A 27,986-nucleotide genomic window follows, 5' to 3' on the forward strand; every position below is an offset into this window, starting at 1 on the left:
GAGAGTCTCAAGGGTCAAATGACATACCCAAACACTAAGTACCACTTCATCCTCAAGGCATGAACATGGACTGCAACTCAAGACCAAACACTTGAGCTGCCTTTGTATCTTGGTAGTACGTAATGAGCCTTCATAGTATTATGAGATATACCACAATACCCCCCACGCCCCTTTTGTTTCCATGCAGACATGCATGAACTTTGCCCAAACAGGCTTTCCTTTAGCCCTTCACTGTCTGTTTATGTAGACTCCCACCAAGGTGGCATGGAATGCACCTCCATCACACTGCACTTACACACCTCTAAAGTGAAGGAGTGCCTCTGAAAACTGCTGGTTTGATTTTTCACTTTGACTTCAGGGCATATGTTTTGATTAAAAGGTCGTTACTGTTTTCCTATACACAATGGCTTTATAGTGGATGAGGCTTTGCTGCCGTGTCGACGGATGGATGTCTCCACTGTGTGGAGGAACTAGAGAGTAACTGTCACCACCTTGTAGCCGACATGGTCGCTTGAAGTGAGGGCGAGGCAGCCAAACAGTAAAGGGTGGACAGACGGAATAGGGTGGAGGGATGTTGTTGTTTTAAGAGTGAGTGCCAGACAATATGTTGAAAGTGGGGAAATGTAAGCCTGAAGTTTGATGCTGTAACTGAGGTCATCTCACAGGGCAGGTGGAATTAGGAGGATGGTTGTTGACCATTCCCCAACAATACTAGAATAGAATACTGATTGTGGCATACACATTGTTGCCCATAATCATGTCCGACTATTAATAGTTATTTTCTTCCATCTTCAGAAAGAGGGGGAGGAAATATTTTAAAATGCCCTGTTGAAATGGAAGGGAATTAAAAAACAGTACTCTGCAGTATCCCTTCTGAAATGTAGTATAATATCTAATTTGCATTTAAGTATAGTTGTAATTCTAGTATCTTCTCTTAGGCCTAGTCAGGTGTGATCTGCTAATCCCAAATTATTTAAATAATTGTTGTGTATTAATATTCATTTTCAAACAGCTCAAAAGCAAGGATTTAGTAGTCTAAAACAGTCTATTAGTGTCCCCTAGTGGTGACTCTTTAAAATGCACTAAATTTCTACAATGGCTCTGACGCAAAGTGGCCCACAAGCGCGCATGCCCGTTTTTATCATCTCACATAAAGAGCAAAATCTACCCTTGGGTACATGACATCTAAATGATTTCTGTAATGACAGGTGGCTTTAGAATACACCACTTGCTCAATACTAACATTTTTGGTTTGGCAAGTTGGAATGTTAAGTCCATTTAGGTTTCTCCCTATCGTACAGCTGTATAATAAGAGTGATGAAAGTACCACTGATAAACTACATTTTGAAATCGAGCGCCGATGACGCCGACGCACAAAACCCAGGAAGTCCTGTCGAGCGCAGAGAGCCGCATTTCGATGGAGTATGGCGCTCTCCAGGGGCTTAAGATGCTGTCAAAGGGTTTTCTCCTGGATACCTGTTCTTATTATTGCTTCAGTTGTGCTGTGGTCCTATTATGCCTATGTATTTCAGCTTTGCCTATGTGAGTATGTTAAAATTGATCTTTTCCCCCCATCGTTTCCCCATTTAAAACCATAGACATGTATACCGCATTTTGCCGCACAGCTCTGTACACAACATTTCTCTTACAGTGCAGGAATTAACAAACTATGCGGAAGTGTCATCGATCGAGCCCATATGAATTTTGTTTTCTGATTTTAATAATCACGCAAAGCCCCAAATGCAATGATGTGTACCCTCACAAAGCTCTGTGTTTTGATCAAGAGTGTCTATTGTTATGGTTGTTGGTTTCAACCTGTTTTTCCGGCTTGCTTTCATGCCCAGTAATTGCTGTACTCATTTAAAAAGATTTGATTTATGAATTAAGTGGGCGCCTGTTGGAATACTACTACTAAAAATATTCTTTCTTCCTGTTTCTGCAGTCACCCTGTCAAACACAGTGGAAAAGGGTGAGTTGCCTATTTGTGACAATATAATAAACATGACCATAAACCTTTATTACATTTTCTTTTGCAGTGGCCTACTTATTGGTATTCCATGTTTGCTTTGGAATGTTTTCCTGGACTTACTGGAAGTCTATTTTCACCCCAGTTGCATCCCCATGCAAGAAGGTAACTACAAAATCACAAGCGTATTATTGCATAAATTATTATATGAATTATATAACACTAACTGATGTTTTTCTTTCTATAGTTTCAGCTGTCTTACTCAGACAAGGAAAGGTACGAGATGGAGGAAAGACCAGATGCACAGAAACAAATTCTGGTAGAAATTGCTAAGAAACTGCCCATCTACACCCGAGCACAGTCTGGAGGTAAACTTCCACTTATTCTTTTATGAGATGCTCCTACACTAAGACTGGTGGATTACCCTGAGTCAATCTTCTTCAATGCAATGGGTGTGTTAAAATGCATCTTGATGCAAAGTGGATAAGCTACTGGCTCTTTCAATAGCACTGATGCCTGCTGTGTGACGAGAATGACGCGCTTGGCTCAAATGTCCTTCACTCATTCTGTATTCTTGTATCTAGCTATCAGGTTCTGTGACCGCTGCCAGGTGTTGAAGCCTGACCGTTGTCACCATTGCTCTGTCTGTGAAATGTAAGTCCTTCTTTGCTCCCCAATACAGTAATACCTTGACATACGAGCAATTTGAGATAAGAGTAAAATTTCGATCAAATATTTGTCTTGAGATACGAGACAAATTTTGATATATGAGCATACAGTGGACGCAAAAGGCTGCTCATAAAGACATCATGGGAATTGTCTTTCTGGTCGCAACTCCCCTGTGTCACGTCTCTGAGCACTGGGCGGAGCTTTGCATTTTTTGAGGGTTTTTTTTTATTTATGTGACACCCAGCACAACCAAAAGAAGGTATAATAAACTTTTCTTTTACAGATGTGTTTTGAAAATGGACCACCACTGCCCCTGGTAAATTTCCATCAAATCTGTAGTCCATTTAAAACAGTGGATGAGTGTATTTAATCTGATTTGTGTTTTTTTTTTAGGGTGAACAACTGTGTTGGATTTTCTAACTACAAGTTTTTCCTGCTCTTCCTCTCCTATTCAATGCTGTACTGCTTATACATAGCAGCCACAGTGTTTCAGTACTTTATAAAATTCTGGGTGGTAAGTATCAGAAATCACGAGTCCATTTTTACACCACTATTTAGACGTATTTAACTCTCTCTGCCAGGGGGACTTGCCAAACGGACCAGCAAAATTCCATGTCCTATTCCTCATGTTTGTGGCACTGATGTTTTTTGTTAGCCTGATGTTCCTTTTTGGTTACCACTGTTGGTTAGTTGCGAAAAACAGATCCACCTTAGGTATGTGGAAAAAAGGCATGACACTAGTTACAGGAATGTAGCATGCACTGACTCAATACTTTTGACTTGTTCCAGAGGCCTTTTCAGTTCCAGTTTTTGTCAACGGACCTGATAGACATGGCTTCAATGTTGGCTTCCGTAAAAATTTGCAGCAAGTATTCGGCAAAGACAGGAGACTTTGGTTCATCCCTGTTTTTACAAGGTGGGCTTTGAATTGACTATTGCATGATTAGATATTCAAAATTATTTGGTGCCTCAAGCTAATCATTGTTTTTTTGCGTTATTTTTAGTCAAGGGAATGGACACTACTTTCCTTTGAAGAATCGGAATGAGTGTCAGAACCCTTTACTGGCAAATGGCGAGATGTGGGAGGAGTCGGATGATGCGTCGGAAGAAGGAAGTTGGGGTGAGTCAATTCAATAGTAAGCAAATTGTCAACAAAATATTTTTTTTGTATTTTGAAGGTGTCATTTATCTGTCTTGCAAGCTAAAGATTGAGCATGAGGAAAGGGATATTGACATATTACTCCAAAATGAACCCCTTATTATACTTAGTTAAAAGCCTGAAGCATAATTAATTCTTTTAAAAAAATTGTAATCAGTCATCGATTGATTTTTTTATGTAGCCAATAAGATCATAAACTATTTTTAGTTATTAAAGACAAATTCACCACTTCTAGAAAATGTATCAAGTTTGAATTTTGGCTATTTACATACCTGATGTGGGATATATTAAAAGGGACACAAATAAAAACATTCTTCATTAATTACTGGTTACGGTTTAAGGACAGGGAGAGAATACAAGAGTTCTGGGAATAAAGTGCAGTGGCGTGCTTAACCTAAATCCAATTGAAGGCGGTCTGGAACGCGTCGTGTGATCACAAATCTTTGCTGATATAGGTCCACATATTCAGCAAATCCTCTTGTTGTCTTTCAACAATGTGTGTTCACACTACTGCATTGTTTCCTCTATGACATTGGAACTGACTAATCATGCCTTTTGTATTGTGCATCACAGAATAAATTTATTGTTAAAGGAAAATTCAATTCTGTTAGTTAGCGATCCATAAAAAATTAATTAGAAAAGTGTAAATGCACAGTAGAATCCAAAAGAAAAGACTAATTGAAGTTCAAACTAAGTCAAATGTATTGGTTTTATCACATTGATAAATTAGCTGTTAATTTAAACTCATACTAAAAGCTACTGAATAGTCAATAACATTATTCACTCATTAAACCTTAGCAGGATTCTATAGAATCCTAATGTCACATGTTGCTTTTGTTATAACGTCACTTTATCTTTTATGATCCTACTTTAATCCTGAGTCAACATACCTCACCAGTATCCTGTTTTTTTGCCATGAGTGAACTAGCACAATAAGTGGGATGGGTGAGACATAATAAATGTAGACAGCTACAATGTTCCCCCAAAATAAACGAGCGTGACAACTTGAAGTCTGGACATATCATTGAATCAATACCACACTCTGGCGGCCACAAGATCATACAACACTTGAACAACTGCCATAGCAAATTTGTAGTTGATATGTTCTCTTCTCTGACCCCTCCAATTACAGGGGAGGATCAAGACCCCTCTGTAACCATAGAGATGGAGGACTAAACAATTGACATTGGTGTATAGTTCAAGAGATTGAAGAGGAGTACGTGCACTTGAAACGTGGATGCTCTCCAGCGACTCTGTCATGGACCTAAATTGAGCATCGCCCCATGTTTGGATGTTATTCTTCTCTTACAAAGTGAACTACAGAATGAACATATCAGGGGGTCCTCTGGTTGCAGAAGGATTAACTCCAATTTCTTGTGATTGTTTAAACCTGTGAGCTTTTGCAAAAGCATCACTCCAGAGTAACATGTCCGCAATTGCTTGAGTCGGATTCATTTTACTGAACGTCTTGTAACCTAGTAGAGCATCTTATTTATGTCCATTTACTAATCCTGAGCCTTACACATACTGTCTATTGTCTTGTGTAGTGGAGATTCATTTTCCTAAATGTTTCCAGCATTTTTTAGGTACAAATCTTCAATTGGTAGTTTTTCATTATTACAAAGTTATTCCGGAATAGAAAGATCAAGAAATGATAATTCTCAAAAATTTAAATTATGCAATTCTCAGTCGCACTATTAGAACCCTATACTTCCTTGTTACTAATTAGTCATTTTAATTGTATTATGAACCTCTAGGTTCCAACCTGGTGGTAGACATAACTGCCTCACAATGCCAAGGTTTTGCATTTAAATCGATTTTTGGACTTTGTGTGGCATATGCAAGAAAAAAATAATTCCTCAGAGATTAACAACAAATTTAGTGGTGCATATAGACACCCCAACATATAAGGAAATGCAGTATATTGTATATATTATGTTTGATTGTTGGGGAAAAAACAAGATGTGCAATACAATAGGCCCCACAGAGGTCAGGAATATTGTGATTCATGGGAAAATAGTTAGATGAACGTCTACTAATGCCAAACTAATTTAAATTCACAACAGAAGGATGAAATAGGATTAAATGTCATTATTAATTGGCATTATTAATGGCCCTGAAAGAACTAATTCCTGATTTTTGTATTGTTTTATATCCATGGTCTTCATAATATGCTAATATTTTGAGGAAAAAAACAAATATTTGTGGTAAAGTTTATTGAAAACAAAACTGAAGCCTGTAATTGAACCAGAACTTTTTTTTTTTTTTTACTTCACTGACACTTGACTTGATATAGGATAGATTTACTACGTTGGCGCAATTGCGTACTACTCTCGTCTTCTCTGCGCAGCAGCAATCATATGGCGCGCAGTAAATAAAATCGAAACTGGGAACATTGCGTTGGACCAACCTGATACCATTTTTAGAATAACACGACCATATCAGTTTTAATTTCCCATTGCTACTGTGTATTTTTAATGTTTGTGCACGTCAAACCCCTCAAAAAATGTTGATGTTGCTTATTTATTGCTAAAAATGAGTTAAGACATAGCTGCTGCAGGATATTGTCTATAATTTGCTCCATCATGTGACATGTATATTTATAAATATGTTAGCGATGCATATTTTTTGATGTATCAGAAACCTGGATGTCTAACAATAAAAAAACCTTTTTTTTTTCTTTATTCCATGACGCAGTATATACAAAAGCTAACGTGATTCATTTGAAATTGGTCTTTGGTGTATATTTTCTATATTCAGGTTGTTTCTTTCAGTCGGTACCGTCACAAATGTTACAAATATAAATTGTTTGTTTTATCACCACTGGCAGCAGCCACAATAAAATGATGTTATTATGGCTCAGCATTGTTTAACTTCATATGTGAAAAAGAAGAAATAATCAATAGCATAAATAGTTGTTGTTTTTTGTTTTTTTGAGGAGGAAAAAGTATTTGGCACAACAAGAATCTTTTTAAATAAAGCTGACAAAAAAAACACATGTACGCCAATTGCAAGCTCAAGTTACTCAGTTTGTCCTGGATTTAATCGGTGCCAAAATACCTTTGTCCAAAATGTGTTGGCGCCACTGCGTGAACTTCTGTTGCCAGTATGGTGATGTCTGGGAACTCCTGAATTATAGATTTGGCTCCTAAAGAGAAGAAAGTGAAAGCATTCAGATTTTATTCACTTTCATTCTTCACCATTAACTTTCATTCTGTGTCAGTCACTGTTTAAATAGGATGTTGGTGGTTTATTTATGGTCTGTAGGAATCTAACTGTATAAGTGGATAAGAGAATAGGAACCATTTTCAACTGAAAAGCAAAGATAAGTCTAAAAATATGAACAATTTATGCTTAATGGACAGTTAATACAGAACTTTAAGTGTCAATTTGCCATCAGTAATTCCAGAAATGCCTCACAACTGATGCACTTACTGTATTAACACTCTGGTGGTAATGCTGTGATTTTTTTTCAATGAGTTTGACTGAAGCAATATTTTCTTAGAAGCTGATTGAATACACTATTTCTTCGACTGGTTTTGCTCAAGTCTTGGAACAAAAAATTATATTCTAAAATCTGTGATGATTAAATTTAACTATCATAAATCAAAAATGGAACGCACCTCTTCCAGAAGAGTTTTCTCGTGTCAAAACAAAACTAAATTGTGGTAAAATAGTCAGTGGACCTAAAATGTATCATCATTTTTTGCCATTGTTTAAAAGGGATTGAAATATTGAAATAAACCTTATTGAATACAGGTGTTAATCAAAATGCAAATAAATCAAAAGTCAGTTCATAAAAATTAGAATTTTATAATGTGCAAGAAGACCGCAACCTCAACCGTTTTTAATAATGAGTTTTCCTCAGGCAAAATTATTAAATTGGTGCGGAACTTTACTAATTAATTTAGAAATTGTGTCGTTCAGGACTAATTACCAACTGCAGTCACTACCTAGCAATGCAGTTACCGTTTTAAATAAAAGCAATGACACATCAGCTGGAGATGCTCAGAAGAGAGATTGAAGACTGACTTGTTGGGTAAACAAAAGCAAATGGGAAAAACAAGCACATGCAGCTGTACTGACGTACCGTGAGGAGTAGAGAAGAGGCTGAGGAGGATAATATGTCTGGGCTGCACTCCGTGCTCGATCAGCACCTTCACAGCTTCAATCACAGTGTTCCCAGTACCTGCCAATACACACAAACAACACACTAAAAACAGCCCTTATGCAAATTTGACATTGTAAAGATGTGTCAGGTTAACAATAACATCACCATAAAAACAGGTGGTAGTATAATTGCTTATGTTATCATCTCAAAAAGGTCTTTGGTTGTGACCCGTGCACTTGAAATGCCTTTGAATAGTTTCCCATTAAAATAAACCTTCAACCTGACTAGGTCACCAGCATACATTTTTTTCTCCTCATTTGTGTGTGGTGAAATGCAACGATAATTTTTCCCCAGCTCTCATTATGATTTTCTGCAGCCTGGTTGGCCATTGCTTAGGTAGTGTATAATTTCCTCTGTAAGAGCTGTATTTATCAGAGCAGGGTGAGTCTGGCTGAGTGAAGTGGAAATATAGACTTGGTGGTGAAGGTCAACGTGGACGGAGATTCTTGAGAAAAAAAACTTGAACTACATATAATGGCATAATTGACATGAGCTCATGTTGGGAAAAATGAAATGCAGCATTGAACATTGCATGTGTGTGTGTGTGTGTGTGTGTGTGTACTGCCACTTACTGAGGATGGGGTACATGAGCAGCACTTTTCTTCTGTAAATATCTGGAGGGAACTTGGCATAGTAAACTTTGGCTTTCTGGGTCTCCTCATCACTTTGGATGAGAATTTTGCCGATGCGAATAGAGCGGCAGCAGTCCCGCAGGCCCTGTTCCATGGCTTCACCTGTGACCAAGACACATGGAACTCAACAGGGAACAAAATTTGATTTGAAATAAATGTTTAAATCCTGTGCAATGACTGAGAACAATTGAATTTAGACAGTTCTTTGTTTCATTTTGTTCGGCCAGTGATGCATTGAAGCAGCCGACATGAGTCAAATCCGACTACATTTGTTCCATTTATGACTTATGTTCCCTTCAAGTGTATAAGACAGGGTGAGCAGTTGAGTGGTTTCACTTTTTGGTAGCACTGCAGATGTGTTTCAAACTCACCACTTCTCATAATGCTGACACCGCAGTTGCCTCTTTCAAACTTCACTCCGTCATATTTATAACCTAAAGATATTAGACAGTGGCATGAAAAAAAATGTGGGGCACATTTTATTATCATTTATAAATCGTTGGATGTTTGCATAAGAAATTTCATTATAATACACCCAAACAGATAGAGTATCATTTCTGGAGTTAAACTAGGTTTATCGCACTAATGGAAGATAATTATATTAGAAACTGTATAAAATCTGGGAAACCTTGTTTTTTTGTTGTTAATTTGAATTACTGTACATTTTGATTAATGATAAATTCAAAATCAAACTTGGAATATGAGCATCTCAAGCTTTGAACCTCATAGAAAGATCTATGCAATAATGAGAAAGTGTATCAAAATAGCAGTTTTCAATACACTGTATGTTGATTGTTACCAATGGCATCTTAAGTCATTTTGATCCTCACCTGTTGGCGTGGTCACAGTGCACTCAGAGTAAGGCAATTGGTTCAGGCCTTCTTCCACTACAAGTCTTATCTGTTGAACAATATAGGTGAATTTGATTATTAAACCACAAATAAACTCTGTATTATTAATATGATGCTGAATGATCGTACCAGTCGGTCGGCACTAAACACAAAATCGCCTCTGCTGGTGGTCCTACAAGAACATGAAAAAAATATATGAAGCAGGTCTTTCACACATGGAACTTTATTTTTTAAATCTCCTGATATGTAATGTGGAGTAATTACTAATTGAGTTGAAAGGCACTGTAAGTAATATACTGCATTGTTGATTCTGATGAGTCAAATCTTAATAGTTAACCAATTATTCATTTTGTTGAAGAGATTGGTGGATTGCAATGATAATCATTACAGATAGCAATGACTCACTTGTCTCTAATAATAGTCTGTAATTCTCGGATCTGGTCATTGAGTGGAAGGAGTTTGAGTTGGGGTGCCAGTGAGTCCTGGTTTAAAGGTTGTCTGCTGCTGGCATCACCTGCCTCGACACTAGTGGGCAATACAGCGGCCACATTGCTGCTGCTGTTTGTGGCAAAGCGTACTTGCTTCATTGGGTGTTCCTGCCCGGGATTTACATTGTTCATTTGTTGATTGTGGCATGGCATCCTGAGGGAAGGAGCCGGTTGTTCCCTGGCAAAAGGATCAAAGTTAGTCGAGGGGCCAGCACTTAACCAACCGTTTAACAAAGACCATCCGGCCACACAACGTCTTTTACCTTGAGCTGCGACTTGTGTTTTCTAAAAGCAAATTTCCCAACTCAATCCAGCTGTCGCATGCCACAAATTATTGGCACCACATTCATCAATGTTTCTTTTACAAATCGCGAGGTGTATATTGTCAAACTAGCCCGATGTTAGCGGTCAAATCGCGGTATGGCGCAACAACACCCGCTTGCTAGCTTTGACACGAGTGACAGCATAGCGCTCACGTTAATAACGATAGATGACTATAAGGAGTCGGTGGCGTAAGTAGCTGGTGGCCATCTTGCAACAGAAATACTATGCTGTCACGTGATATTCATTGCCAAAATACGCATAGCTATCTGAATTTTCCACCTATTAACAAAAACATGTTTTGAATAAATGGTATTTTGCGTGGGTATGATTCAGGCTGAACAAAAATAGAGTTTTAGTTTTTATATATACAGTTATCTAAGTCCATCGCCAGTCCTTTGGAAATTGGTTGCAAAATGAACAATTCCTAACGAGTTCCATGTGCACGCTCCATTGGCTGTTATGTAATGTTTGTTGAATGGCCCGATGCAAAACGGCCGATAAGCGAGCATGCTCGTCTTGACTCACATCGCGGATCAGACATCTTTCCCAGTGTGTTTATGATATCTCTTAGTGAAAGAGGGGTAACAAAATCGGAAATGATGTAGCCGGCCGGTATGCGCACGCCGTGCACCTTCCTTCACAGTTGCAACATGGCGCCACTGTTGGTGTCACTAAAATGTGGCTTACACGTCCACAGACGAAAATTGATGTTTGTTCTCCATAAGACAAGTTCGTACCACGTATGGAGTAGAAGCCATGGTGAAAATGGGACAAGATCCACCCGTCAAACTTCTTATCTGGTAAGTTATCAAGGGGATGATGAGTTGCAGAGTACAAGGAGCTTTTTGGGGTGACAGCCATCAAGCAAGGACAGAGATGGAATAAGTTGTCCATATCTTCCGATCTTACACGTGAATAGAAGTAATAACGGATATATTATTGTATACACATGTGCATTTGTGTTATGTTGCTGTCATGCAAATCGGAGGTGAGTACAAAGACAAATAGCTAAGTGCTAACTTGGAACTGCAGTAGAAGACACGTTTTCACTCAAGAACTGAATTATAACATTTATATCGTACTGATTTGACGGTATGTAAGGGTTTTTTTTTACTTTGTACTTTGACAGCTGAATGGAAAAACAAACCGAGGTTTCTATACTGTTGATCGCTTGAGTTAGGCAACTAATGTAAAGTCTTGCGTCACGTGTTGGAAATGTACAGCCCAGCCACTAAATGTTTGATAAGGCTGTTTGTTCCACTCGGGGGCTGGATGGGGGGCTTTATTGATCCTCGTGTTTGCCCCCTTATGTCATTGTTGGTGAAGAGCAAAGATCCAATGTGTTAAAAGTGTAACTCAGTTTGAAAGTGAAAGTTGAATGCAATCTCTTTCAGTTTTGATATGAAAGCAGCAGTTTGAAATGATGCAAAGCCATTTATTGCATGCCAAAACGCACATAAAGTACTTCATTAACTTAAGATCAAGACAATATTTTGTAATTATATGTATAAACTGATTTATCTTCCCATATAAAAAAACATATTTGGAAGAAGCCAATTGTGTGAGTAATTCTGCTTAAAACGTTGATTTTTTTTTTTACACTAGGTACACTTCAACTGTAAAATGGGAAAACAAAATCATCAAAATCAAGTCTTCAAGAATTTTTTGTTCTTGTATTTGTGCAAAAAAAATGTGTGCTTGATCATGTTCTTTGCGTACTTTTTGTCAGTGGTATATAATTGCACTACATTTAGTATTTGGGGGATTTGGAATGAAGCTGTAATAACTACAAAAAATCACACAGAAAGGCCAGAGTTTCAATAAAAAAAACTGTGAGGCAGATGTGGTTACATTTAATGAGATGAGCTTTTTATCAAAGGCAGCCATGCCACAAAAATAAACATTAAAAAAATGTGTTTCAGCTGTGCAGCCTGCCACACTCACGATCAAGCACATGGAAAACAAACACAACTGAAAGCAGTCAGCGCATTTTGGAGGCAACAAAAGTAAGTAGAGATGAGAAGAAGTAATATCAATGTGTAATGTTCATGTCTATTTTGACACAAACTATTCCACAGCATTTACAGGCAATAGACAAACGAACATGCTGGCACGGAAATGCTGGAGGAAATCTTTCTGCAGACCCCAAAAATGTGGTGAGATTTTTTTTATTTTTATTATTATTATTATTTTTATTATATTTTTCTGTAATTCAGATCTATCTTTTCCATATAAATTGGATGCCACTATTGCATTTAAAAAAAAGATTATCTTGTATCATAAAATATGGGCAAAAAAATGTGCTATCGTCGATTATGTGCGCACAGTTGTGCCTGAGCTCTGTATTCCACAGACAGGCTACACAATTGCAGTAGGTGTAAATCCTCTCTTTGTAGTGTCATATATTGCTTAATTGAATTTGGTCAAAGGCAGATGTTCAGGACAAGGTCATTAATTTACTGCCGCACAATGCGGAGTTTCCATATTGAATGGATTAGAGGAATTAATGCATCAACTTTGGCCCTGGGGAGTCCCTGTGGCAGGTGTGTGCTTCGTTCTTGGGGAAATAGACTTGCTGGCAGGAGTGGGTGCTCTACTCGTACCAGATGAGATGACAGCCCAGGTGTTTCATAGACAGGGCAGCTCTGCTTACTGATTCATTTTAGAGTCCTCAAGGGATCCCAGGTTGACATTAAATATTCCATGTGAATGTGAAGTCTAACAGCATGGAAGCATATGTAAGAGTTAATATTATCAGGTGTTCATTCAAGAAGGAAGTTAACTACAGTGTAATAAAGCTAATATTAAGTAAGTGTAGTCAATCACTTTAGGGTTGTTTGATTTTGCATGCTCCACTGTACTGTTGAAAAATCATACATTAAAGGTCTATCTTGTGTGATATTTTAAATTCCTTGTTGTCAATCGAAATAAGGGAATGTTTTTTTTCTTCTCTACAGTTAAAAGAAGTCAACTCAGCTTCCATTCTGTCTGCTATGCTTTCTTATGTGTGGCCAAAGGACAGACCTGACCTAAGGGCCCGTGTTGCAGTCTCTCTGGGCTTGCTTGCTGCAGCCAAGGTAAATACAATGGAAAGGTACAACATGTGAAATTGTCACATTTCAAAATATGAATTCAATTCAAGATGCACCACTATGTAATAGAAAAGGAATGTACTCAAAATTCCTTTTGTTTTGATGCAGCTGTTTTACAGCTTCTGTCTTGGGCGCACACAAAAAAATAGACATTTATTGTTTTCGTTTTACCATGTGTTTTTCAAGAAGAAACAGTAGGGGGCAAATGTTACTGCATAAGAGCTTTTAATGTGAATGTCATTGTTTTCATTCAATGCATGTTTTTGCTTTCAAAGTTGTTGTTTTTTTATGCAATTATTTTGTCTATGTCAAAGTACATCGGTTGTTTTTATCCATAAGTTAATTGAGTGCACTATCGGAGGATAACAATACATTTTGAGCAATGTGACAAATAAGTAGAATTACATTTTACATTAAGGCAGCTATTTTATCCCTTGGAGTACTACAATTGTACATGATGGTGCTATTCTTTTAATATATTTGATGATCAGACTTTCTCCTTGATTAAGTTTTATGGACAGCCATCATGACCGTAATGTTTGTCGTTAAACTTGGACTCATCTCACCTTAACTAGTTTGATGATAAAAATATGACTCGGGGCTGCCTACATGTTGAGGCTTTTTGGTTTTGAAATGTTTTCTTCTCTTCTCCTCATTCCCAGATCACCAATGTGACAGTTCCCTTCATGTTTAAGTATGCAGTGGACGAGCTTAACCAGATGTCGGGACACATGCTGAACCTGAACGATGCGGCAAGCACTGTGGCTACCATGGCAACGGCCATGCTGATTGGCTGTGAGTTTCTGACTTATGTTGCACTAGCAGGTGCCGTGCTCATCAGAGGGCATGATGAGACTGCCTATTATCTCCGGGCTGACCTTTGGCGACACTCTCACATGAATGCTGTGCCACAAATCCTGACTTGTTTTTTATCCCACCCCCCCCCCCATTACGTTTGTATTTTCAACTTCACCTATATATTGGTCATATACTGTACGTACTGCTAATCTTCAATGCATTACTTGTCCAGGCATACAGAAAGGTCCATCATTTTTTTTCTAAAGCAAACAGGCACTTTTATTTTTACCTTATGTTGGCTTTTTGACAGAGGCCAATTGTGTGTGCTTCATTCTATGCCTATCTTTCATACACCTTGAATATAATTAGGGGTAAGGTGGAGGTGTCTTTTTTTCTTAGGTGCGCATGAAAAGCATAAATACTATATAAGGAAAATAGTGGTATATGACTACTGCAAGTCTCTCCACACTTGAGTGAGATCAGCTTTTATACACTCAGCCCTGTAGCCACTTATTTTAATGAGCCCATTTAGGTCTTGCTCAGTGCTTGGTGAATAATTGGTGCACATGAACAAGATTCCAGACGGCAGGAATTAGGATCACAAGGAACAATGTATGGGACCCTTCTTCCACAATGGAATTGTGTTTTTTTTTTTTTTTTTTGCACCCCTCATGCAACATTCTGGGCTGGTTTTTCTGGCAGGGTGTGTAATTTGGCTGAAATACTGGCCAGTCTTCATCCTCCCTTTGTCACATGTGGACACATTGTTCATTTGATGAGCATTTCTATTTAACGCCACATTACTACACCACAAAGATGGGCAGACAGAGAAATTACTACCCATCTCTGATCCCATAAGACAAGCTATGTATTGTGAAATCACCCTAAGAGCACAAGGTGCCATTCAAATTCTGACGTCTGCATATTTGTCACAATGACTTTTCCCTAGATGTCTTATTTTGTCGCTGTACTGTATTAAATCATTTATTGCCAATGGATAGCAGGAGGCCAAGAAATCTATTTAGACTTTGATGATTGGCTTTGATCGATCATGTTTCAATTACGGAAATTGTCCAGTCCATTTGTAGTGGGAGGTCGGCAATCGTCTTATCCATTAAGTTCCTTTATGGAAAATATTAGTTATTGGAAGAAAACAAAGGTTGTTGACCTGTTTCCTTAGTTTTTGAGGTGGTTAGTGTGAGCCAGGGCTTTAAATTGTAACTACAGTACCCTGGATACCAAAATGACCACCATCTGGTGGTCAGTGTAGTTAAAATTGACCTGTTTTATTGATTAATTTGAGTTTATTTTTAATTGCAATTGATATAATAATACCTTGAGTTATCTAGTAAGCAGTTATTCAATAGAGTAGTTAATGAAAGAGTTTCTATGTGTAGTCAATACTTTGCTGACAGCACAAATAGATTAAATGTATATACCAGATATAAATCTAAAAATATTTTTAAACAAAGTTTTGCACTTTATGTCCTTAACATTTTAAAAAAATGTTTTCTATACTCTGCATTTTGTTTTTATTGTCTCCTTTTGTTGAGCAGAGGTACTGGTAAAAAAAATCTTGATGACAAATGCCAACCTTGTTTCAATTTCAACTTCTCTGCTTTGTCTTTACTTGTCTCAGATGGTTTGTCAAGGGCATGTGCCGCTTTCTTTAACGAGCTTCGGAACATGGCGTTCGGCAAGGTGGCCCAGAGCTCTATCCGTCGCATCGCCAAGAACGTCTTTCTCCACTTGCACAATCTGGATCTGAGCTTCCATCTTAGCCGCCAAACAGGAGCACTGTCCAAGGCCATCGACCGTGGCACCCGAGGCATCTCATTTGTCCTGAGTGCTCTCATCTTCAATCTGGGCCCAACATTCTTTGAGATGGGACTCGTTAGTGCCATCCTGGTGAGATTTGTTTTGGGCTGTTTCTTTGTCAAATACTATCAAAAAGCAATGTAACCTCTTTGTGTAGATCTCTCGTAATACCAGTACATGGCACTTTATATCATATTGCCATACTTTGCAGCAAATAGTCAGGATATTAATTCTAGGATGTCTCATTTTCATTAGATGAATCCTCATTTTCCTTAGGGTAGTCAACCTGGAGCCCATTAGCACCAGTCTAGAAGCCTGAAGCTTTGTTGCAGTTAAATGTCCTTCTCTAGTGTATGCCTATACACTTCATGCGCACGCACTCACTTAGGGACTAGAGGACCTTTTCGTCTGTAGCTTTGCCTTATTATTACCCACAACCATAATGTCAGCTTATAGATGTAATGAGGACAGACTTCATTGCTCAAATAGCGAACGCATTAGTACAATTAGTTCTTGTAGTTTCCCTGCTATTTGTAATATTCTACTTCATAGTGGAGTTGTGGTGATGCCAGTATTGCAGCCTGAAGTTCTTCATTGACTTGGTTTAAGTTGTGAATTATAAAACGGTTTGTTTCTACCTTCTTTTTTTCTCCATGCAGTTCTACAGGTTTGGTGGAGAATTCACGGCCGTGGCCTTGGGCACATTAGGCGCATACACAGCTTTTACCATTCTTATGACGCAGTGGAGGTATGTTAATAAGTTATAGCACAAGCATACTAATGAGTGCAGATTTAGAACAATTCATTTACAGGATGATTACTTTTACCAATGCTACAATGGCAAAATCGCCATGTGCTTTTTCACACAGAACTCGTTTTCGCATAGAAATGAACAAAGCCGACAACGAAGCAGGCAATGCAGCTATTGACTCTCTCCTTAATTACGAGACCGTTAAGGTGAGATCACATACACGCGCACCTCTGCACCTCAACCCTATTTTCAGTTCCTCCTGATTCTTTCCTCTTTGTATTTGTCTTTTTCTTCTCCCTTTTTTTACCTGGCAGTATCAATTTCACCCACCATTTTTTTCTTAGATACCATGTATTGCGCATACGATTGAGAATTATGAAAAGGTAAAATTATATTAAGCATTTCCAAGTAATTTCTACTGCATTTAACTAGTGCACTCCCTAAATCACCATTCTATGAATTATGTGCTTCCCCAGTTTGTTGGTGTCCATATTCCAAACATGAACTTCAAAATGACTATTTATTCGCTTAATAATGTCCTTATTTCCTATTAAATATCTGCTATTTGTAAGCCCACGAACAATACTCTTCACCAGTGGAACATCATTGACACAACACGGTCTAAAATCATTAAAAAACGTCAATAAACTAAAAAATATTACTGTCATTGTTATGATATTTTCAAAGGCTGAAGTTGGATTGCGTAGATCTGTCCGTGCACATTTTAATTACCACTGATCAATAATTTATCAATTTTTTTCAGACACCGGCCTTTTTTGCTATTGATAAGCGCTTAATAAAAAAAAACAATTGCATTACGTCCCTAAATCTAAAATGTGGACGCAATCTTTATGATATCTACAGAGGTTGTAATAAGCTTGATTAGATAAATCCATATTTCTGGTCATGATTGATTGCTGTTTTTGGATATTATCCACATTACAGTACTTATCATGACATGCAACACCCATCTTGCACTGTCCCACTACTAATTACGCTTATAACACGGGGATGCATTCAAGCGATCGAAAACAACAGCATTTTAAATGAGAATGCTTCAACATTCATTATTCATTTATAATTAAAAATAAACTTTGGGGATCACATCCAATCTCCAGTATATATGTACATCCACAAACAAATCACCTCTCAAGCGGCCTCCTTTAGGATTCTCGTTCATTTCTCCGGATATATTTTGGTACCCATGTTGTTTCCTTTGCAGTATTTTTTTTTTGCATACTGTTTTCCTTTTACATTTTGTTCTGTTATTTTGTATCATCTGTGTCAATGTGGCTGAATTTAGCATCACTCAGAGCTGTGAGTGCATATGTAATTAGATCTCCACCCACTCAAAAATCCGTTCCACTTTCACAAAGGGCTTCCATGAGAACCCTGAACATGGTGCCTTCTCTCCGTTGCTTGTATTTGTTCTTCATGCACCACATTTTTCCTCTCGCTACCCCCCACAGCACCACTTTTGCCCATTTTATCAGTTATACCGTGTCCGTAGCTACACAGTCGGTAGTTATAAAGCAAATCGCCCACTTTTCCTTAGCTGAAAAAAACAACAGTGCAACTAAATAAATGGAATGATTGTCAATTTATAGGTAATTGGTAGGAGAGAGCAGAAATGAACTTGTTATAATAGCTTTTTAACAGTTTTTATTACTGTATTTAAGAAATTTGCTTCCAGCAGATTCTTGATGAATCGACCTAAAATGATAACTGGAAGTTTCCATCAAAATTACTGCTGCTTGTGCAGATCAGCACTTAGAGGTTCTCTATTGGGAGATGTTAAGCCCCCATTAATGTATGTCCAGAGTTTGAGTGGGAAAAAAAAGAGGGATGATGTAATTTTTTTTTAAATTTGCAAATTATATATCTTTAGAGTTGTTACTCTTTAAGATTATTGGACTTTATTAAAGCTTTTTTTTCTTTAGATGTGGAATTGATTTTGTTACATTAGTCTTTTCAATTTTAAAAGGTTATCTAAATAGAAACATGAAGTGCTTTAGAGGCCAACTGAGACCCAGAGACTACTTAGAGTGGTCACTGAGCTCAAATCCACCTTTGATATTAGTGTGTCTGACACTGCATTCTATTGTTCCTAAACCTCCAACAATTTCTACCACACTATCCTTGTCCCTTTTAATTTACACACATTCCCAACTCTTTGTATTTCCTTTCCAGTACTTCAACAACGAGCACTACGAAGCCGAGAAGTATGATTCCTTTCTGAAAAGCTACGAGTCATCCTCATTGAAAACCACCAACACACTTGCAATGCTCAACTTTGGCCAGAGTGCCATCTTCAGTGTCGGTCTCACCGGGATCATGGTGCTGGCTAGCAAGGGCATTGCAGCAGGTGGGTCATACTCTGGTCATTTTCATCATATTGCCTATTTCCAATTTGAGTGTGCTTATGTTTTTTTCTCTCCTATGCTTATGATATTCATTTCTAAGACGTAGAATATTTATTGGTGTTGCTCCCATTTAGGTACAATGACGGTGGGTGACCTAGTGATGGTGAATGGCCTGCTCTTCCAGCTCTCCCTCCCTCTAAACTTTCTGGGCACAGTGTACAGAGAGACCCGGCAGGCTCTTATAGACATGAATACACTCTTCACACTGCTCAGTATTGACACCAACATTAAGGTAAATAACTGTGTCAGCTTGACATTTTTTGCTCTATATTGCCTATTTTATTTAAATGATATTTTTGTTGTATCCCTCAATACTTTTATACAGTCAAGCTAAATACTCTAAACAAGGTCCTCAAGTTTTCTGTCATGAGGAAGAAAACTTTTAGAAAGAAATATTCTGTACTGTCCCTATTCTTTGTATGAAATGAATTTACCACGCATGTAGAGGGAAACCAAATATCTATGACTGATAATCTACTACAAAGAGGAAAAGCATGTCACTTCCACACATGAATGCCATAGCCAGGATTTTAACAGAATTCTAAGATGGATCTGCTAAGCACTCTTCTACCTTGGCAAATTGTGACTTCACTGATCTTATTTTAATTGTGCCATAATATTAGTACATTCATACTATCTGCCTTGATAGTTTTTTTCCACCACCCAGTGGCACAATTGCAATCAAAACATGGGATAGATAAAAAGATGGTACAACACAATGAACCTCTGCGGAAAGATGTAGAATGAACTTGGGAAATCCTTTTGAAAGTTCTTCAAAACTACTTACAATTGATCTGAGAAAAGCATTTATTAGCCTGCATACCTTCTCCCCATTTGTTTGCAATCCTGGCACGTTGCAAGTGCACTTAAAATACATCGATGTTTACCATTCAAGCACCATCAATGCAGATTCCATTTAAAAAGTGCACGCCCTTTTTTTTTCCCCTCGCGTCTGAGTGGCCGTCAGTTATTTTCAACATCTTGACAGCCCATCTCGCAGTAGAGGCGTCCACTTTAGTGCAGATGTGTCCCTGTTGCCCGCTCTCCGTGTCTCAGCGCCACGGATGTGTCTGGGCTGTAATTGCATTATTTATTTTAATTGTGATTCCTCAGAGAATGGCACAACCCAGCAGGCCATTATTGACTGAGCGCATAATGCATTCTTTTGAACACTTTAATTAAGTACTTAAAATAATCCACCCCACCCGTTTAACTATTGGACAAAATACATTTTTGTTTTCCTTCACGTGGAAGGGCCGACATCTTAATTTGTTTGTCCTAATGGACTGTGAGTTGTTTGTATTAATTGGCAGAGAGTGATTGTGGTGTCATTCATCTTCATTCTATCCGCAATCTTGCTGCAAACAGCTCTGACTTTTTTGGAAAGGAAAAGCGTGCATTTTTAAACTCTGCTTTTTTAAAAAAAATTTTTACTACAGGCTTTTGGATGATTATGTTGCTAATAGTTTGTGCAGAAGAGCTTTTCAGTCTCTGTGTGAGGACAGAGCTTTATTGGCAACTGACCTTGACTTTATATCAATGCTATGCTGAGAGCCGAGCCCATTGTGTGCCGAAGGTTTCTACACGTATTGATCTGTCAGTCATGTCTAAAACGCGAAAAAATCTATTAATTTTTTTTAAAAGACCACTTAAATCTTTTGATTTTCCTCACCATTATCCATCTTTGCAAGTTGTTGAATGGAGTTTTGTCTAAAAAAAAAAAAAAAGTATGTCTAATGCACACGTGTGTGAGCGTCAGATACGGTCATTTTGTAAAAAAAAACTGCAGTAAATCATGTGCAAAATGTACTGGTTGCATCACTTTTTGCTATAGATATTGCTATTGGATAGAGCTAATGCAAAAAAAAAAATAATAATAATGTTTGGATTTTATTTACTGCACGCCATATGATTGCTGCTGCGCAGAGAAGACGAAAGTAGTGCGCAATTGCTATGAAAATACTCAATATTGCATCGGTATTGAAAAAAAAACACAAAAAAACAAGATCAGATCTAATGACAATCGATGTTTTTGTGATTTTATTCAGGAGAAGGAGTTGGCCCCACCTTTAAGTGTCACACCACTGGAGTCCACTATCCGCTTTGAAGATGTATATTTTGAGTACCTTGAAGGCCAAAAAGTTCTGAATGGGGTGACATTCGAGGTACCCGCTGGGAAGAAGGTGGCCATAGTCGGGGGCAGTGGTTCCGGGTAAGCCAGCAGGAATACACTGTCAAACCTTTATGGATGTCCGACAAGTGCATACGCTGACAATCTCCACCCGCTGTCATCAATTGGAGCATTAAGAATGCCACTGCTGATGATTGGTCCCATTTCTGCTTTCAGGAAGAGCACAATTGTGCGACTGCTGTTCCGCTTTTATGAGCCCCAGCGGGGAAACATCTACATCGGAGGCCAGAACATCAGAGACGTTAGCCTGGAGAGCTTGAGGAAGGCTTTGGGGATCGTACCGCAGGTCTGCATTGAATCAGTCAAACACAAAGAACATTGGATTTATCAATATGCACCCCACTTCCAAGTTTCTTTGGTGGAAACATTGGATTGGAAATTTGGCACCACATAAAGTAGAAAAGTGCTTTTTAGCACCCTGCCAAATCTGAATGATTAACAAAATTGCCAATTACGGTTGATAAAATGAGACTTGAAAACACCCTACAAGTCCTATCGACATGCACTATGAAAACAATGGTCGCTAATTTGACAAATTACATGGTGGTGATGGAGATTTATTCTTGGATCTCAAATTCTTATTCAGTGGGGAAGTGGTAACAAAACATCTTAAATCCAAATACATCCTAATTTGGGTGCTGTTTCAGCCTCCCCCAAAACATATATGGAACTGAAGAGAAAAAAACAGTTTAACATTGTTGTTCACAGTTTTTACAGATTTATAGCTAATATAATCCAGTATGAATGATGAATTTAAAATAAAAACCACCCTCTAATTACACATTTAGGGTCTATAAGTCTTACTTACACTTTCAAAAGGTATTTTTACCTTTTATACATCTTAACATTCAAGAATCCATTTCAATTCCACTTAGTTTTGCATGCAATGTGTTCAGAAACTAATCTGAACAGATGGTGCAATGTTTTTGTCATTTGTATACTACTTTTTCTTCCCTCCTACCTTTGTCTCTTCTCTACATTTACACTTTTTGTGTTCCCATCCCTGCAACAGTAACAACATTGTGAGATTTCCATTTTTTTTATTTATTTATTAACATCTTTTCACTGCTGTCAGGATGCCGTCCTCTTCCACAATACCATCTTCTACAACCTACAGTATGGGAACATCAATGCCACACCGGAAGATGTTTACCGTGTAGCTCGTCTTGCCGGCATCCATGACGCCATCCTCAGGATGCCACATGGTTATGACACACAAGTTGGCGAGCGAGGCCTCAAGCTGTCAGGTATGCTGCATCACTGTTTTTATTTATTTTATATTTTCCATTAAAACTGCCTCTAACTTGAAAAATCTAATGTTATTCCCTTATAAATATGTCTGCCATTATGTTACATTATCCAGATATGACTTAACAAATCTGATGTAATAATAGTTAAATGTTACAGCACATATTTTGGACAATACTACCTTAAAAATCAATTATTAGTTCTTAAAGTCCTTGAAATTTGAAGTCAAGTATCTTTGAAGATAATTGCTAAAAACAAGGTCATGCTCACAGAATGCTTTTTTCCCCCAAGTTTATGACCTTCCTATCTTTCTTATTAATTACTTCAATTTAACAAGTTTTTTTTTTAAAGATACTTATTTTTACACTTGTACTTTTTAAAAGAATTGAGAGACCCAACACTAAATAATTCATTAATCATGTTTTGGCTTAGATATGTTTGTTCCTTTTTAATATTAATACAAAGACATTTTGTACAATTCATTTGTTTTAGGGGGGTACTAGTTTGGTTTTCAGCTTTTTGCCTCTTTATACATATTCTATCTTTCTTTTGGGTGTCCTCGGTCTTTGATTTACGACTAAAAAAATATTCTGGTGAGAAACAAAGTTGATGCAAGTGATTGTCTTTGCAAGCAAAATGATAGTTTGACACCTATGAGTGAACTAAACTCCTATTTTATGTCCAATTTTCTTTCCATTTTCACATGTAGTCAATTGTTATCTATTTTAGTTGAACAAAGTAAAGAATACTGCTGCGGCGGCCGTCTGGACTTCCAACGTCTTTTAAACATCCCCTATTGCTGACAGTGTTTTATAATGTCTCTAAAAGTCGCTTATATTCAAAAGGCCACACACACACACACAGCCTGCATGTAACAAAGGCTGAGTCAGAAACAGAGGCAGAAGTCTCCTGCCGATTTTTCTTCACAATTAAATAAAAGTCTTCTTGTACCCGTCATGCTGAATGGTTGCTGCGGTGCGTTTTTACTCTGCTTGAGGTGATTATCCAATGAGGGCAGGGGGAGACCTTTTCACTTCTTATTCCGTACCTACCCGCTGAGGTCTGCTTGCATTGTTTCATGGCATCCATTGTTTGCTTTCAGGCGGGGAGAAGCAGCGTGTCGCCATCGCCCGTGCCATACTGAAAAATACGCCCATTCTCCTGTATGATGAGGCCACATCGTCTCTGGACTCCATCACAGAAGAGGTGCATGCATACATATTTAACAGAACAAACACCCACTCAGTCACCTGCCAAAGGTTCACGTGATAATTCTGCATGACTGTGACACCCCCCCCTCATTCACACACCACTGCACTTATTCCCCCTTGCCACCTGCCGCTGTTTCCTCTTCTTTAAGCTCCAGCACGGCTTTAACCCCCACCAACCTCTCCCCACCCCCAGTCTGTGTAAATGTTACATTTAATGAGAAAGTTCAGTGCACCATTTCTGCTTTGGAGGGTGAAGAACAACACCGTAGATCATGTTAATTTAGATTTACTTTCGCTGTGTGTGTGTGTGTGTGTTTCTGAATTAACATATAAGATGAGCTAATACCCCCTTGTGGTTTTTGTGAAATAATTGCATCTAGGGTTTCTTTTCATGTGTTGCTTCTTGGAAACCTATCAGGTTACTAAAGAGAAAAAAAATGATGCTTGGCCTTTCAGACTATCTTGAGCGCAATGAAGGAGATGGTGAAAGAAAGGACGTCAGTGTTCATTGCTCACCGCCTTTCTACCGTCGTAGACGCCGACGAGATCATTGTGCTTAGTGAGGTACATCTTCATTTATTTACTTTACACTCTTTGCCATTAGTGTTATTTTTTTTTCCATTTCAACTGATCAATACGTTTGAAAACGAGATTGCTGTGTCATTATCACAATTGCAGGAGTTGGCTATGGTTTGATTAGGTTAAGATCTCATGATGGTATGGTTTTTGAGCAAAAATATGCTTCAAGAAGGCACTAAAACAATTCCTTTATATGGACAGAACTTCCATCCCAATAAGTAAACACAAAACAGGATAGGTCAGTGGAAAAAAAAAGTTAATTGTAACTATAACACTACAATTTTTAGATTAAGAATCGGTCCAATTAGCACATCTTGAATGACTTTGACACTTACATGACCTTCTCCCTATTATCGCTGCTAATATTGAGAATTTAACAGTTTGTTTTAAATACTTACTATATTCTTACAGGGAAATATCGTGCGCATCAACATTTTTTTTAGATACACATTAATTATAGTGCATATCCCACAGTTCACTGATTGTTTTGATCAGCGAGCATATGAACTAACCAAATCAGCAGAAACTTCTATTGTTCCACCATCATTTTGTGTTGGAAGGAAGCCAATCATCAAAATCCCAATAGGCATTAGTCAATGTCAGTTTTTCCACAGAAAAACATTAAGAAAAATTATCATGATAACAAAATTAAGATGTCAAATGTAATATTTTTTTAAAAATTGGGGTAAAATAATATTAATTTCCCTTAAAAAAATTGTAATTTAAAAAAAATAGGTTACATACATTATGAGGGTACTGTAAAATTTAAAAATATGATAAATAAATCAATATTTAGCATTGCTTCTGATAGGTGGGTGGAAAAGAAGCAGAGGCTGTGAGAGCTATGTGCTTTTGGTGTATACAAATGTATACAAATTTGCATCACTGGTGAGATAATTTTCAGAAGAAAAGTGAGTTTATAAATATGCTCCTCGGTCACTACCTCCACCATTGTAGTGATCTCTATTGGTTTATTGGAGAATCCCCCCTCCCTTCTACCCATCAGCCAATGTTGATACTATGGATTCATCTCTCTATAACCCGGATTTTCAAGGAACAGTCAAGTGAAATGAAAAAAAAGTACTGCGACATGCATATATAGTGCTTGGAATCACTTGTGGTCTTAGTCGAAGAGCATCAATATGAAAGGTATTCGCAGTCAAGTGACATTTTCCCAGCGTAGATGAAATGAGGGCCTCATTTTGAACAGCTCCCCGTGAGAGAGCATGTGCGCTAACCGTGTTTCCAGAGTCAGATGGCGGGGATCAGAGGGTCGTGGCAAGGAGGCATGTTTTGTGTGTGATGTCGCCATGGAGTTTTCAGGTGTCGCTGGCAGAGGACCGCCCGGGGTGCTCATTAAAAAGCGGGCGAGCGGTCACATGCTTATCTCGGGCTCACTAAAGATAATACCGACACCTCTGCATGCTCATGGGAGCTGGGGGGAAGGGGGTGCCTTCGTTTGTGTTGAGATGTGTGGGAGGCGTGTGTACTGTGTGTGTACTGTGTGTGTGCATGTGTGTATATGTGTATGTGTTTGTGAGTCAGTGTTTTTGTGTGAGAAAATGCAACAGTTGTTCAGGAGGCGTAAGGGATCCTAGAAGGGGGGGAGCTGGCACTCTGTAGAGTATGTGGTCAGTGTTGGTGGTCATGAAGAGATTATTATTAAATCTCTACCCGTTAGAGCATATTTTGGAGATTGCGTGTGTTGTCAGCCATTTTGTTTTGACCAAACATGGGTTTCTTTTATTATTTTTTTCCGTCGGTGTCTCTGTCATGTCCTGATGGGGCAGGGTAAAGTGAAAGAACGTGGCGACCACGAAACACTCTTGGGCATGCCGGGCAGCTTGTACGCCGACCTATGGAACACCCAGAACAGCAAAACCCTGAATGCCAATAAGTTGCCCAGAAAGCCACCACCGGAGCGCCTCTCCCAGAAGGAGGAAGAGAGGAAGAAACTGCAGGAGGAGATCCTCAACAGTGTGAAAGGCTGTGGGAACTGCTCCTGCTGAGAAAGCTGTCATCTCCAACTCTCGTCACCGTCCCAACACAGATGGCCCGGGCTGGAGTCCCCAGTCTGCTTGGTATTTGAGGAGGAGAAAGTGGGGGGATGCGGCCCCATTTTGCATCACTGCCAAGCCTGGTGGTGCGGCCATGCTTCCCTTTTTTCCTCCCGATTCTCCTTCTCATTTCAATAAAAGCTCTCGCTCGCTGGCCAAGCGAAGGAGCACAGCACAGGCAAATGGATGACGTCCACAGCTATATGTCAGTTTCTACAGATAATGCCAAGAAGAAGAGACCTTGTGTATCACATACGTGCAATCTAGACATCTGCTCAACAACATGGTCACAACCACTTCCTCATCTCAGTTATCCTGAATCTTTGACATCTTTAGGTCTCACTCAAAACAGATTCCTTCTATTGATGCACATATGTTTTCATACTGGCACGCTTTGGACGGCTTGATTTCAGAGATTGTTTTTTAGATTAATTTAACTCTAGTCTCTTTTTAATGAGGGTTTCTGAATATATATTTATACGTGGCGAGAAGTCAGAACTGTATCTTCAAATGGAGCTTAGTCTTCTTGCAGAGTTATGCCTGAAATGTCACAGGCTTGGGTGAAATTTCAAAGAATTCCAATTGTCCCCTTCAATGCGTCAACTACAGGTGAATGTTGAGAGTCATGAGCTTACAAAACTGCCTCCCGAGCGAATTAACAGAATGTCACAGATGCATGGGTGTAAAAATAACACTGCAGAAACCACGATGAGCGTCTAATGAATGATGAATGGTTCTCACCACAGTGTGAGCCAACGTTGCGAGACCTCCTCTGGGAACATTTTGCAGTAATATGGTCGAGCCTTGATGCAGCTATTTTGACGAGAGTCGTGTTTGTCATTTTTAACTGCAGGCAATTATGCGAATTGATCAGAAAATGTTGAACGTTTTACGTCAATGTTAATATTTAAATACCTGACATGTATGTCCTCATTTTCCGAGGGCTGGTTTGTTTGTCATACGCACATTTTTTTTTTTTTTGCTTGAATCCCTGATTGTCTTGTTTCTATTAATAAAATGGAAAGATTTTCTTTTATGAACCCATCTTGTTGTGTTTGATTACTTGTTCTGTGATGACAATAACTGTCTGGTACTTTTTTTTATGAAATGTGTATAATTGCTTTGCAATTTGCTCTTGACACAATGCTGGTAAGACAAACATTTAATGATTTGTTTCTGTTGCAATTTAAACCTTAAGATTTATTGTTTCATCAAAGCATTACAAAAAGTGAGGCTGTAGTGTGTACGGTAAACTCAAAAAATGGAAAATTTAGCTGTAATTTACAATAGAATATGCATGATGGTCTTCTATTAGATTTTAGCATTAAGATGGTCATAATAGTAAGTATATTATTATTATTATTATTATTACATTGTATTTGAATGCACATCTGTGTATATTTCTTAGTGTGGATCGATTGATTTATTGGTATTACCTCACTAGGTGATGCCTTGCAATGTGAAATCCTTTAATAATTGAAAGTAATAAAAAGTAACATTCAAGTGAAATGTCATCTTAAGCATGATAAGCCCTCCGCCACCTCCAGGCAGATGAAAG

The 27,986-nt window shown here is 38.3% G+C and overlaps 3 protein-coding genes across 3 annotated transcripts; 2 read left to right on the plus strand and 1 right to left on the minus strand.

Moving 5' to 3' along the window:
• The first annotated feature begins 1,200 nt into the window (after positions 1-1,200).
• Positions 1,201-5,631, plus strand: zdhhc15b (zDHHC palmitoyltransferase 15b). The gene is made up of 11 exons (XM_077732329.1): positions 1,201-1,542; positions 1,943-1,969; positions 2,037-2,131; positions 2,214-2,334; positions 2,551-2,620; positions 2,919-2,951; positions 3,029-3,149; positions 3,217-3,349; positions 3,425-3,551; positions 3,640-3,755; positions 4,927-5,631. The coding sequence occupies exons 1-11, from the start codon at positions 1,425-1,427 to the stop codon at positions 4,968-4,970; spliced, it is 1,005 nt and encodes a 334-aa protein (XP_077588455.1). The 5' UTR covers positions 1,201-1,424; the 3' UTR covers positions 4,971-5,631.
• An 827-nt stretch (positions 5,632-6,458) lies between these two features.
• Positions 6,459-10,440, minus strand: uprt (uracil phosphoribosyltransferase (FUR1) homolog (S. cerevisiae)). The gene is made up of 8 exons (XM_077732331.1): positions 10,200-10,440; positions 9,854-10,114; positions 9,578-9,620; positions 9,428-9,497; positions 8,969-9,031; positions 8,538-8,699; positions 7,885-7,983; positions 6,459-6,942 (listed from the first exon to the last, which is right to left on the minus strand). Exons 2-8 carry the CDS (start codon positions 10,087-10,089, stop codon positions 6,836-6,838), a joined length of 780 nt encoding a protein of 259 aa, XP_077588457.1. The 5' UTR covers positions 10,090-10,114; positions 10,200-10,440; the 3' UTR covers positions 6,459-6,835.
• Positions 10,441-10,855: 415 nt separating this feature from the next.
• On the plus strand, positions 10,856-27,468 carry abcb7 (ATP-binding cassette, sub-family B (MDR/TAP), member 7). Its single transcript, XM_077732330.1, has 16 exons — positions 10,856-11,060; positions 12,183-12,266; positions 12,339-12,416; positions 13,218-13,337; positions 14,015-14,147; positions 15,790-16,058; positions 16,628-16,716; positions 16,838-16,925; positions 18,910-19,084; positions 19,217-19,374; positions 21,191-21,354; positions 21,490-21,619; positions 22,409-22,580; positions 23,684-23,787; positions 24,249-24,356; positions 26,162-27,468. The coding sequence occupies exons 1-16, from the start codon at positions 10,875-10,877 to the stop codon at positions 26,378-26,380; spliced, it is 2,277 nt and encodes a 758-aa protein (XP_077588456.1). The 5' UTR covers positions 10,856-10,874; the 3' UTR covers positions 26,381-27,468.
• The last annotated feature ends 518 nt before the right edge of the window (positions 27,469-27,986 follow it).

This window comes from Stigmatopora nigra, chromosome 14, assembly GCF_051989575.1.
Source record: "Stigmatopora nigra isolate UIUO_SnigA chromosome 14, RoL_Snig_1.1, whole genome shotgun sequence".
NCBI lineage: Eukaryota > Metazoa > Chordata > Actinopteri > Syngnathiformes > Syngnathidae > Stigmatopora > Stigmatopora nigra.